Source organism: Crinia signifera, chromosome 2 (genome assembly GCF_055691185.1).
Source record: "Crinia signifera chromosome 2, ASM5569118v1, whole genome shotgun sequence".
In the NCBI taxonomy this organism is placed as follows: domain Eukaryota; kingdom Metazoa; phylum Chordata; class Amphibia; order Anura; family Myobatrachidae; genus Crinia; species Crinia signifera.
The window spans coordinates 241,616,491-241,630,891 of NC_139218.1; the positions used below are offsets into that span (position 1 = coordinate 241,616,491).

Consider the following 14,401-nt stretch of genomic DNA (forward strand, 5'->3'; position numbering starts at 1 on the left):
TGGTTTATTTTCTTTTTCAAGCAGATATTAATCACTCCATTAGATATAGGTTATGCCCCGACGTTTCGGTCCAACATGGACCTTTTTCAAGGAGCTTAATCAGCAAAGGTTCAGTGTAATCATCGACGTGGAGGAGAAAAACTCCAATGGTGACTGGAGCTGCTGCAGTCACCATTGGAGTTTTTCTCCTCCACGTCGAAAAAAAAGAAAATAAACCATCATTTGGATTTTATTATACCTTTCTCTGGAATTACTAATAGGCGAGTGCCTGACAAATCCACAACTTAACGGAAGTGGATACCCCCTGGACTATATATATATATATATATATGTATATATATATATATATATATATATATATATATATATATATATATGTATGTTTTACTGTATTAGACCAATAGTGTACATGTCACTAACATAGCAGGGTTCATACATTATTTGTTTTTGGAGACTTGTTCATTTTGTTTTATATTTATATACCTGTTGTATATTGTATAATGTTTACACACCTGTTAGAAGCAATATAAAATATATTTACTTACAAATAAGGCTATGTAACAAATTACACTAATATACTGTACATCTCTTCTCTTGTCTAAAATATCTCCAAACTCAACCTATACAATCAGCAAAAGACCTGCATCTCTCATCCACTAGCTTTACATACTCCCATTGACAGTTTCACCCCTATGTTTGGGCTACACCCCCTCTGTGGAATGACTTCCCACCACAATAAGACTTGTTTCCAAACCTTCAATCTTTTTCTAAACAATTCTCCAGTTCACGCAACCTCCAACTACATCTCCTCTATATAGTGTCAGTGCCCATATACTGTAACCTTATATTTCTTCACTTTAACACCTGCTGAGCCTAAGTCAACAGTCTTGTGTGACTGGATCATACAACCCACCAAGAAGCTCTGTTACCTGGCTTGACCAATCATCTATATATATGTCTAGTGTCAATTAGTCTCTGAAACACTGCCATCTGCTGGCAGAGAGTGAAACTACATCTTTTTATCACACATGCACAAACACAGACTACTGTAGCTTTCACAGCTTATGCTTCGAGCGGGCTTACTAGTATGCAATATGTAGCATGTATTCTTATATATGCCTTTTTTCCTATCAACTGAAATCTTGTGAGCAGGCCAGCTTACCTCTTTGTCTGTTATTACCTTGTATTGTTTTATTACAATTTTTCCCAACTGTAAGGCGCAATGAAATATGCTGGCGCTAAATTAGAAACTGTTAATTATACCCTTTTTACACCAAAATCCTGGCTCTGACCTGGTATTTGGAACATGTTCTAATCCAGATCAGGTCCAGGTTTCAATGTGTTTACCCTGTGTGCCGAATAGGGAAATATAATACCCGGGACTATTAAGATAATACCTGCCGAACCCATTAGCAGCAAAGTAGCAATGCTATTAAATAGGATATCCCCCTCTATCAAAAATGAAGATGTATAAATCAATGAATGCTGGAAATATAAAATAAATGATACAGTACATGTTTGAATTAATGACTGCACTACCATTACCAGGATGATTAATTATTTCACATTAATGAAACTTACAGTACCTTAATTGTAGTTCTTAATTCAAAAAATGCTTTCTGGAAGGGGCTGTTTTTTTCAACAATAAACATGTCTGTAATTTGGTTTGTAAATGAATCTTTAGCCAAACAATATGAGTTCCAAATTTCTTGCACCATAGTATCCAAATCTGAGATTCCTGCACCACCTATTGTCGCCACAGCCTTAAGAACCTTAAAGTGCTTCATTGTCTCCACTAAGTCCAGGACATCATTGCACCTAACCAGCAGCACAAAGAAATGTCATTGTTACAAGCAGAACAATTTATTTTTGTTTATTTATTTGTTTCAGTGATTCACCTAGAACACAACTCATGTTTGCACATCCTGTAAAAGTCTGTATGGTCCTCATTTTTCCTCTTTTTTTCTTGCTTTTAGTATACAAAGCATTTCTTCAAAGCAAGTTCATTTGCTGTTTCCTTACTCCCATATATTTATCCTGCATTTATCTGCAATAGGCCAAATTAAAGCTCATTAAAGCTCATTCAGGCGAGCATCTTGGCTCATCTAACATCCAGAAGAAGCCCGTTACAAAATGGAAAATTTGATTTGGTGCAATGCTGCCTTAACATGCCTATGTGGCTCCAACCCAGTACAAAGGTGGGTAATCCATCTTTTGAACAAGAACATTGGTGCGATAAAATCCCTTAGAGGCCCATTTAAAATTTTATATTTGTAGCTATATCCCCAAAAACACTCTTTTTCGTGAGTAAGCTGCAAATATTTGGTATCATTTGAATGTAAGAAGGAGGTATCTCTGATACCTGCTGCGATCCCTCCATTTCCATCAGCAGCCGTAACCTCCATAGGTTTCTATGGGGGATGCGAAGCTGCCAGATGTCTCAATAACAGGAATGTGAAGCATTCCTGTATTATTCCCCACAACCTCTTGGCTACAAATCAGGGGATGTAGTTCCGGCAGGGTTTCCCAAGAACCCTCCCCCAGAAGTGGTCTCTATCAGGGCCGGATTTGTGCCTAGGCACGTGAGGCACCGGCCTCAGGGTGACACCAATTAAGGGCGGCAGGCAGGCTGACATTCTGTTAAATAGCAGCATGGCACAGCGGGTGGGCAGCAGCGAGTGACGAGCGCCGCCGCCACAGACATGAATTATCATGTGTAGGCGGCAACGCCACTCATCACCCGCCACTGCCCATCCGCTGTGCCATGCACATTACATCACCGCTTAGTGGCTGAGTCCGATGGTCCCCCTGCACGTCCGGAAATGTCTCACTCACTGCTGCCGGCGCCCCCCATTGGCTACTCTACACACACACAGTCTGTAAAACACTGTACTAATAAGTGCCTCCCTCCCTCCGGGTCCTCCGTACAGTGAGGTGGGCTACAGTTAAATTTTAATGAAATACAGGTTGAGTATCAATTATCCGAAATGCTCGGGACCATGAGCATTCCGGATAAGGGAATATTCCGGTTTTTGGAATATTTTTTTTTAGGCATACTTACCTGCCCCTGGTGGGTCCCCGATGGTCCCTCGGCGTCCATGGAGTCCTCCGGCGTCCACAGCAGGCCACCAGCACTGTCTCCGGCGTCTCCAGCGGTCCCAGGAGTGATTTGCGCAAGTTCCCAGGCGCGCCGGTGACGTCACCGGCGCGCGCGCGCACTCGCGCAAAGCACTCCTGGGACCGCTGGAGACGCCGGAGAGGATGCTGAAGGCCTGCTATGGACGCCGGAGGACTTGGTAAGTATTAAAAGAGGGTTAGGGGGGGGAGGGGGGAATTGGAATTATTCCAAAAAACCACGGTTTTTGGAATAATTCGGATACGGGATGCCCGGATACGGGATACCCGACCTGTATATAAACAACATTGTATATACATATATGATTACATTAAAATAGGAGGGGGGGGACACAAAAATGTTGTGCCTAGGGGCGGCTTGACCCCTAAATTCGCCCCTGGTCTCTATGCAGCACATTCTGTCACCCCGGCAGCTGTCATAATATTGTTTGGCCAGGAGTTTGGATTTCAGATGGAAATTGAGTGACAGATTGGATTGTTCATAAAAATGTGCCGTGTGTGGGCACCTAAAACTCTGTCTATGAGTGTTGCTTAAGCTGGGCATAGGTTATCCTGTTATCTACATTGTCTGCCAGATCTGGCTGATTGGAATACAAATCTGGAAATGGATGGTAAACAAACAAAAACTGTTGTTTATATAAATTGGTTAAATCCGTGATTTATTCAATGGGTGACATTCTATGGACTGCCATTTGCGTTTTTTTGCGTTAATTAGACAACAAAATGGTGATATCGCATTTTTCCGTCAAATCGCAAAATTAATGGGATGCGCTAAGGGACTGAAATCGCATATTATGTGCGTTAAGGCATGCGGACCAAAAGTGCGACATTAATTCGCATTTTTATCGCATCCAGATGTTTTCGTACAGAAAACTATACAACTCGCTTATTTAATGCTATGCGCATTTGCAAATCGCAATTTTTAGGTGTCTAATTATCGCACTTATTTCAGACCAGGGTCTGTTTGGCGAATGAGCCAGAACCCTGCACAGATCGCAATGTTCTGTGCAGGGTTCTGGTGTTAAAATAAAAAAAACCGGTTAAAATTAATAAAAAACGCGCGCGGGGTCCCCCGCCCGAGCATAACCAGCCCCGGGCTCATTGAGCCGGTGCTGGTGACATAAAATCAGGGTCCCCGACAAATCGGGGTCCCCTTGATTTCATGAACCAGCACCAGGCTCAAGGTCCGGCGCTGGTTCCCAAAATACGGGGGACAAAATGACTAGGGGTCCCCCGTATTTTAAGAACCAGCACCGGACCCAACCAGCCAGCAGGGTAATGCCACAGCCGGGGGACACTTATTATATAAGGTCTTGCTGCCAAAGCATTAACCCCCTGGCTGGTCAGCATGGGCAGGGGTCCTGGGGAAGTGGGGACCCCCCCAATGAAGGGGTCCCCCCCCTCCAGGACTTACCAGCCCATGCTGATAGTCCGGGGCTGTCCCCGATGCCCCTGGGCGGTGGGCATCGGGCTGATGAATTGTGTAAAAAAAAGAAGTAAAACTATTGTTTTCTACTGGCGAACTATGAGTCCCAGCAAGCCTACCCCGCATGCTGGGACTTGAAGAACCACAAGTCCCAGCATGCGGGGCATTAAAGGGCCCGCTGGCACTTGTAGTTCTGCAGTACAAAAAAATAGTTAAAGAAAACACACTGACACCCTAAAAAATAAAAGTTTAATACACACAGAACACACACACACACTGATACTTACCTACCTTGAGCCCGTAGGTCGGTCCCTGGATCCTGGGTCCGGGCTCCGGGGCTCCAGGGCAGAAGAGTCCGGTTCCGGGGCCTTGGTCCTGGTTCCGGGGCTGGTCCTGGGGTTCCGGGGCTCCTGTCCTGAAGAATCCGGGGTCCGGGATCCGAGGTAGTCCCCAGGGGTACCTAAGGAAGGAAATCCTACTCACCTGGTCCCCGGCGACGACCTCGGCATCCTCTCCGGCTGAAGCGCTGCTCCCATCTGGTACCCGGCTTACAGGACTTCACCGGCGCAGAGATGTTTCTTCCTCGGCGTCTCTAGACAGAATTATTTCTGGCCAATCAGGAGCCGAGAAAGTCGGCTCCTGATTTGCCAGAAATCATTCTGAATACAGACGCCGAGGAAGAAACATCTCTGCGCATCTAGAGCAGAGATGTTCCTTCCTCGGCGTCTCCAGTCAGAATGATTTCTGGACAATCAGGAGCCGACTTTCTCGGCTCCTGATTGGGCAGAAATCATTCTGTCTAGAGACGCCGAGGAAGAAACATCTCTGCGCCGGTGAAGTCCTGTAAGCCGGGTACCAGATGGGAGCAGCGCTTCAGCCGGAGAGGATGCCGAGGTCGTCGCCGGGGACCAGGTGAGTAGGATTTCCTTCCTTAGGTACCCCTGGGGACTACCTCGGATCCCGGACCCCGGATTCTTCAGGACAGGAGCCCCGGAACCCCAGGACCAGCCCCGGAACCCCAGGACCAAGGCCCCGGAACCGGACTCTTCTGCCCTGGAGCCCCGGAGCCCGGACCCAGGATCCAGGGACCGACCTACGGGCTCAAGGTAGGTAAGTATCAGTGTGTGTGTGTTCTGTGTGTATTAAACTTTTATTTTTCAGGGTGTCAGTGTGTTTTCTTTAACTATTTTTTGTACTGCAGAACCACAAGTGCCAGCGGGCCCTTTAATGCCCCGCATGCTGGGACTTGTGGTTCTCCAAGTCCCAGCATGCGGGGTAGGCTTGCTGGGACTCATAGTTCGCCAGTAGAAAACAATAGTTTTACTTCTTTTTTTTACACAATTCATCAGCCCGATGCCCACCGCCCAGGGGCATCGGGGACAGCCCCGGACTATCAGCATGGGCTGGTAAGTCCTGGAGGGGGGGGACCCCTTCATTGGGGGGGTCCCCACTTCCCCAGGACCCCTGCCCATGCTGACCAGCCAGGGGGTTAATGCTTTGGCCGCGGGACCTTATATAATAAGTGTCCCCCGGCTGTGGCATTACCCTGCTGGCTGGTTGGGTCCGGTGCTGGTTCTTAAAATACGGGGGACCCCTAGTCATTTTGTCCCCCATATTTTGGGAACCAGCGCCGGACCTTGAGCCTGGTGCTGGTTTCATGAAATCAAGGGGACCCCGATTTGTCGGGGACCCTGATTTTATGTCACCAGCACCGGCTCAATGAGCCCGGGGCTGGTTATGCTCGGGCGGGGGACCCCGCGCGCGTTTTTTTTTTTTTACTTTGCGCTTTCCTGCAAACGTGCAATTTTCAGGCATGAAAATCACACATTTTCAGGACTAAAGACAGCGCACCAATTCGCCGCAAATCGCACCACTTCGCACTTTTCAGCCTCCAAAACGCATCACATTAAATATGCGAATTTTGACTGAAAAGTGCGATTTGAAAAAGTGCGATTTGCGGCGATGTGGTGCGCTAAAAAAAACATGCGCATTTATCTCAACGCATAGAATGTCACCCAAGATGTCTGAGTGACAGGTTTTGTCCATTTTTAGTGTTTGGGAGCAATTGTCATTTACTTTCATCTATTAACAGAATTTCATTCCAGATAATTGTGTAGTGTGTACCAACATTTAGTGTTGTCTTCACTAAGAATTGTTTGCTGTGTGAGTATTACACCTGTCAGAAAAGCTATGTTCATCGAAACAAGAATTTTGTTACAGTACATTGGGCCAAATGTAATAGGGTGTGATAATCAGAATGTGAGAGATTTTGGAAGAGTTTTCCCAATTTTTTAAAGGGGCAATCATAACATGGCAAAATCAACCTGTACCTGTTGTTTTTTTTTCTCAGTGTAATTGATTGCCACTTTAAAAAAATGTGGAAACCTCTCTCAAACTCTTTTGCTTTCTTATTCTCACACCCTGTTACATTTGGTCCACAATGTCTTAACCTGTTTTTACCTTATTATAATAGTCTCACCTTTCCATAAAAATGTTGATATTCTGAAAGCATGGAGCATTGTACAGAGGCCAGGGAGAATTTATCCAAATGGTGTCTTCCTTATTCTCCTTTTCTTTATGACTTGATTGGTTTCTTCCATAAACCCATGGAGTTGGCACTTCATACATCGTAATGTTACAAACCACATTATTTGATTCATTGGATCTGTGGCAGAATTCAAGAATGTAATAATACTCAATCATTATGAGTGCACTTTTTAGACAAATATAAATTGTAAATAGATGATACAATTTAGTTTATAAACAATGTCAGTTATGCCCCTTTCCCACTGCAGATAATAAACGGTAAATTGCCAATTTTCAGCACAATTTACCATTTTAAGGCTGCAGTGGGAAAGTGCCAGAGTTGAAATACCGTTTAAAGCTAAATGGTATTTCAACCCGTTTTTAAAATAACGTTTAAGAGGCAGTGGGAATGCCTCTTAAATGTTATTTAGCCTCCAGGCAGTCCCAGTGCCTGCTTAGAACTAGTAGTTCTCACTTTGTGCATGTGTAATGAGTAATTACATATGCGCAAAGTGAGAACTACTAGTTCTCATCAGGCACTGGGACTGCCTGGACCCCGCATGGACCCTGCATGGACCCCCGCTGCCCTGCATCCCCGTGCAGGTAAGTACAAGGGGAGGGGAGGTGGGGGCACAGGGCAGGTACGGGGGGTTAGGCACTCTTTACACTTGGGGGGGGAGGGATTAGGCACTCTTTACACTGGGGGGGGGGGGGTTAGGCACTCTACATTTTACAGGGTTCACTGCAATGGGAATGGTACTTAAATGGTATTTAAAACGGTAATCTGCTGCAGTGGGAATGCTAATACCGTTTTAAATACCATTTAAGATTACCAGTACTTTAAACTGGTCTGCAGTGGGAAAGCAGCATTACAGTGATTTAGATCTTTGTAATTGATGGTTTCTTTATATTTGGAAAATACATATCAACTATTTACTTGTTTAGACTGGAATGTTCTTCCATCTTCTTGGCATTCAATTCATCAGCCTTGATTTTGACATCCAGGTAATTTCCACGGAAAGTTGCACAAATCTTTAAAGCTTCTTTGAGCAAAATGTATGCCTGTAAGACAGTGAATATAAAAATAATTGAAACATTTAGTCAGTAACAATTCCCAAACAACTTTACTAATCCAAAAGCAATGGACTGTAGCTAACGCAACAGGCAAAAACAGTGCAGGGTGTTATCATAGGGGTGGTATTCAATTGTTATATAGAGCTCGATCACCCATCTAAAGTGATGAGAGATCGTAGGGCGATATTCAACTGATCTATTTTTTGCTGAAATCAAGCTCATTATGGTCAGGTTAGCCATGCATTTGCGCATTTCAGCTCACCACCCCTGGGGATAGCGAGCTGAAATGCTGGTGAAAAACAATTGAATACTGCCCAGGGTGTGGCTCATGGGGTCAACAGCAGTTGAGCTGATAGTATCTAGGTCGACCACAAAAATGTCGACATGCACATGGTGGACATGGTAAAAGAGCATCGACACAAACAAAAGGTCGACACAGAAATGGTTTTGCACCGTCATCGATTCTTTTCACTTTTTACTGTGTCAATTTGTACATTTGACCACGTGGACCCAATAAATGTACTGTGTCCCCTCACGTAACTCACTTTGCTCATGAGCAATAGTGTAAACAATATCACCCAGTGTAGTTTGAAATCACAGCACCCCAGAATATAACATTTTCGAGGCAACCCTAGTCCGAAAGTTTCTTACTAAGAAATTTTAAAAATAATATTAAATTAAGTAAATTGTGTTTATTTGACATTCTTATGGTCAGTCATGTGGTGAGGGACAGGATTTGCTTCTTTTGTCCACATATTTTATGATTGGTAGCCACAAACATTGTTTTTTTCCTATTACATTGACCATAAGTATTTATATTAGTCCTGGACCACCAACTCAGGGCAACCCTGCAAGTGTCCTCAAGGCACCCTAGGGTGCCATAGCACACAGTTTAGGAACCACTGTCCTAGTGTGTTTGGGGCTTTAATCCGGATCCCCAGTCAGTGCCCTGTACTACAGCAGCTGCAATCTCCGCTGCTGTCCCACAGGTATAAATAGTGTAAGAGGAACAAACTATTCAAAATAGTAAGCCCAGTGTGTATTTGCACATCCAGCATCCCCCCATTTGCATAGTATAACAAAATTCGGTACTTGTTTCCTAGCACGGCGCCACTGATTTTAATTGTATGCAATCGGGTTGCAAAAATCGGGCCAATCGCATCACATGCAACCAAATCGCATGCGATGCGACCGACCCGATTTTTTACATTGGAACCAATGTTAAATAGTCCCTGAGACCCGATTTTACATTGGCCCCAATGTTAAATGCCCCCCAGACCCCATTTTTCATTGTATGCCCACCCATTGTTAACGCCACGCCACGATCAACGTGAACCCAAAGCGTGGCGAGCGCAGCGAGCCCGCCAGGGGCGGCGGTACGCGTCCTCCAACCTTTTCATACCCCCACTATCCACGTCGGCGTGGAGTTGACTTTACATAGTGTGGCCCGAAGCGTGGCGAGCGGACGCGCATTACTTCACAGTTATTACGCGTCCACTCGCCACGCTATATAAAATCAACTCCACGCTGACGTGGATAGTGGAGGCATGAAAAGGTCGGAGGATGCGTACCGCCACCCCTCGCCACGCTTCGGGTTGGCGTTCATCGTGGGGTGGCGTTAACAATGGGCAGGGCCGGTGTAAGGCTTCTCAACACCCTAGGCAAAACTTCAACCTACTCCCCCACCCCCCACCCCCACACCCCCCATTTTTTTTTTTTTTAAATCATGCGGTCTTCTCATCCCCAACCGGGAAGGTGGGCAAGTACCCTGCTTTCCCTAGAGGCCATCTGCACCCTCCCCTTTGCCACCCACAACAGAGTACAAGGAGGGGGGGGGGCAGCAATGTAGGGAAGTATGACTCAAGGGAAAGTATGGAGGTGAGGTCTTAGACGTTCCACAGTCGCAACCTGCATTAAGTACAACAAGGATTCTCATAGACATCCTTGATTTTTTGATTTGCAGACTTGGTGGCGCCCCCCCAGATCCCAGCGCCCTAGGCAAATGCCTGAAGCTGCCTAATGGTAGAGCCGGCCCTGACAATGGGGGGGCATTTGACATAGAAATTACCGATCAGGGTGGGTATACAATCAAAAATTGGGTATGGGGGGCCATTTAACATAGGTTTCTATTTAAAATCGGGTCCATCGCATTGGTCGCATTGTATGCCATTATAATGGCATACAATGGACCCGATTTTACATAGGAATTTAACATTGCATACAATGCTTACAATGTAAAATTGGGTCGGTCGCATCGCATGCCATTATAATGGCATGCGATGGACCCAATTTTACATTTGTCGGGAAACCTCAAAAAAAGCCTGAAATCGGGTCGGTCGGGTCCCATCGCATACCTTAAGTTAAGGTATGCGATGGGACACGATGTGCGCCGTGCTAGGAAACAAGTACCCAAAATTCAAAAGAGTGTTAATTGCTTTTAAACATCTGTTTTACTGCTCTTTACTGACATAATAAAAATATAAATAAGCTTTATGTCTATGCAATATTACTACATCAGGCTCAGTAACAGAAGCAGTTAGATGTGATCATCGAGAGACTCCAAAGATAGGCTAGTACCATTACACAGGTATTAATATCAGACATCAACAGTGAGACAATTGCAACTCACATACAAGGTAAAGGGGACAGAAATCACAAATTCCAAAAAAGTGGAACACAGAGCACAACAGTCAACAATGGGTCTAATTCAGACTTGATCACAAAGCACATTTTTTCTCAAATGGACAAAACCATGAGCATTGCAGGTGGGGCAGATGTAACGTGTGCAGAGTTAAATGTGGGTAAGTTATTTCGATTCGGTGCAGGGAATACTGGTTGCTTTATTTTTACACTGCAATATAGATTTGTGTTAGCACACACTCCACCCAAATCTAACCCTCTGTTCACATGTTACATCTGCCCCATCTGCAGTGCAGCAGGGTTTTGTCCATTTGTGACAAATAGAAATTTACAGAAGAGGCAAAACATTTAGCCTAAATAAGGTAATAAATCAAGGGGGGTATTCAGTGTGCCACTATCTTCAACACTCGGAAATATCATCACTTTTCAATATCCAACCTATCCAATCTTTCTGAAGATCAGAAAACTCGTGGATCGGTTAAAAGGGCCAAAGATTCCACAAAGTTTTTCAGTAATGCAGATTCATGGGCCACAATGCGGCCGTATTGAATTGGTATGTGTTAATATTTCCAAATGTCAGAAATGCCACACATGAAATACCCCACTTAGTATGAATGTAAATAAAAAGGATTAAGTGTTGTGTGTTGATACGTAGATGAAAGTAACAGCATTTACATTTTAATACTAGTGATATCATACTTGGGAAGAGAACTTTAAATGCAATTAGAACTACAATATGACTCACCTGGCATAAATCAGATCCAGTTAGATCTACGGCACATAGTGCAAAGTACTATTGTTCAGTACTATGTGCATGGGACCGACCCATACTGCACATGATGTGCAGTACGGGTCCTGAGTTATTGGCTACACTATGGCTACAGACTGTCAGGGATTAACAGTCTGATGCCGTTTGGGGGTATCTTCCAGTCACACTAGGTGCTTTCATTTTAATCTCTCTGACTGGTTCTCTTCATCTTACTACTTTAAATAATTTATTATTTGCAAAACCATTTTATTATTTTTAATATGACATTTTCTTTGGTTTTACGTCAACAATGTCAATACACTCGTCATATATAATATAAAATCTATAGGACAATATAAAGATGTATTATTTTGCTATTGGCTACTACTGCGTTTGATGAGCTATACATTGACTTAATAACTATCCCAATGTTTGGTAATATTTATTTTTTTTATATTCATTTTGCGATATGTTGAAGACTTGGTGAAGGGGAAGTAAGGAACAAAACAGATGTCATAAACAGATATTGTACAAGAGGAATAAGTTGTTTTACCTGAGGACTGGCTAATATATTCCCTCCTAGATGTCCAGCTGCTATCGCAACCACTTCCTTGGACATTAGTCTGAGAAGATTTATAAATACTTTGGGTTGATGATAATATCTGTGGAGTATGGAAGAAGGAACAATCTTGGTAATTTGCAAAGAAACTAAAAGACTACTTTATTAAATTTCAAGTATGTTATACCTCGCACATTGACCATGTATCATTAGCAAGGAGACAGTGGCTACTGATTTATATTATAATTTGATAACCAAATGTAAGCACACTGCAGGTAGTGCTGGTTGTCGGAAGCTGATGGTTAACAACCATTGATGTTGGCAATTTGATGGAATGAGGTTTTCATTCAGTGCAGGGACTATGTTGTTAACCGATTAATCAAGGTAAAGCTACTTTGGATCTCCTGCGGTCCGCATCTAATATTTGAAACTGACTCAGATGAAACAACCACCAATCTGTTTCAACAAAGATATCCCTCATGACCCAAGGTGGCAGTCCTATTTCTCTCTGGGTTCACTACTATACAGTTCATTTACGGATGTAACCCTGCATACTCTTTCCACAAAAATTTTTTTTACCCTTTGTTAAACATATCAACAACAGAATATGCTGCGCTATATAAGAAACTGTATATAAACTGTGAATAAATTGAGTCTGCCATCACAACCTTCTCTGGCAGAGTATTCCATATCTGAACTGCCGTTACTGTAAAGAAACCTTTCCTTTGCAGGCTGTGTAACTTCCTTTGATGTAACCTTAGGGGGTGACATGTGTCCTGTGAACAGTCCTTGGGGTAAAACGTCCCCTAGAAAGTTATCTGTCTTGACCCTTAATGTATTTGTATCAAGTAATCATATCCGCTCTTATATACCTCTTTTCTAAAGTACACATGCCTATACTGGCTAGCCTTTCCTCATAACTCAATGACTCCATACCCTTTATCAATTTTGTTGCCCTTCTCTGAACCCAGTCTAGACTCGGGATGTCCTTTCTATGGAGCGGTGCCCAGAACTGTACACTGTATTCAAGATGAGGCCGTACCAACTATTTATATAGAGGAAGAATTACACTATTTTCCCTTAAATATATGTCTCTTTTTATGCATGCTAAGTATGGCGGCATTTAGACATCCTGAGCAACCATAAGGTATGACCAATGTTTATCTGATGCTACATCTACATACACAATCAGACCAGTAGGGGTCACTGTACAACAGACAGCGGCTATGGCATTAGCATATTGTCTCAGTTCCGCTGCAGACATAGATGCAATCTCAAGGCAATTAGCGTCCACCTCTGGAAGGAAATATTATAATGTGCTTATGTAATAGTTACCTTTGGCATAAATGATGGCACGACAGATGTAAAAATAACATGATGAGACTTAATAACACTAAAATATTGTAATATAAAGATAATTGTTTTCATTTTACCTTGAATGAGTCCAAACCAAAAATAAACGATGTAACATTATAAAGAAGGATTTCTGCTTGCCTGTGGTAGTTTTGGCAAACTTCAGCTGATCGTAACATTGGCACAGCGTCTGCAAAAATGTCAGGTTTTCTTTTGCCTGATGATATGCCTAATAATACAACAGGTTTTGCATAATTAGTCAAGGCAACAACTCAACTTGGACAATGTATAGCAGGACTATTGATGCAGTCATCTATGTATATACTCTATGGCTTTTCCCGCCTGATCAATCTTATGATGTTTATGCTAAGAACTGTCCTGTCTCCGACATGCCGCGTATACTTCACCCCATCATTATATCCCATTGGCAGAATGGGAAAGACAGCGGCACGAGGAGCATCCTTACAATGTCAGCAAAACCAATGAAATATGGGTGACCCCTACACCAAAGTAAAGAATATAAATACTAGCAAAAGAATGTTAGTTAAACGCTACCAACTTAAACCCAAGTCAGGAAATGTACAAATAAAAACAAAAAAGAGCATAAAACAATAGGTATTACAAACTATAAAAATGTACAGCAATCCAACATCCTGCATATACAGTAATAACATAAGGAAATATCCAGAGACTTGTCAGCCCTGGGTGTAACACTTATGACTGCTACCAACCCACCCCGGCAGGGTAATCCTGACAGGGGCTCTTTAAGTGTCCTAACCTTCTCCCCCTGACCCTTACCCTCCCATGCAGCAGCCTAACCCTTCCTGCTAGTGCCTAACCCCCATACCCCGCTGCCTAAACATAACTTCCCCTCCCCACAGTCTAACACTAACCTCCCTCCTGCAGCCAAACCCTAATTCCCCCTACTAGGACTTCAATC

At 43.5% G+C, this 14,401-nt stretch overlaps 1 protein-coding gene across 1 annotated transcript in view; it reads right to left on the bottom strand.

Moving 5' to 3' along the window:
* Positions 1-14,401, bottom strand: part of LOC146060654 (uncharacterized) — a 483,494-nt gene that overhangs the window by 444,186 nt on the left and 24,907 nt on the right. Inside the window, exons 7-11 of the mRNA XM_083174095.1 lie at positions 13,542-13,690; positions 12,103-12,211; positions 8,025-8,149; positions 7,041-7,226; positions 1,587-1,818 (exon numbers count right to left, since the gene is read on the bottom strand). Of these exons, the coding sequence (XP_083030221.1) occupies positions 1,587-1,818; positions 7,041-7,226; positions 8,025-8,149; positions 12,103-12,211; positions 13,542-13,690 (801 nt within the window). The remainder of the gene's footprint in view (positions 1-1,586; positions 1,819-7,040; positions 7,227-8,024; positions 8,150-12,102; positions 12,212-13,541; positions 13,691-14,401) is intronic.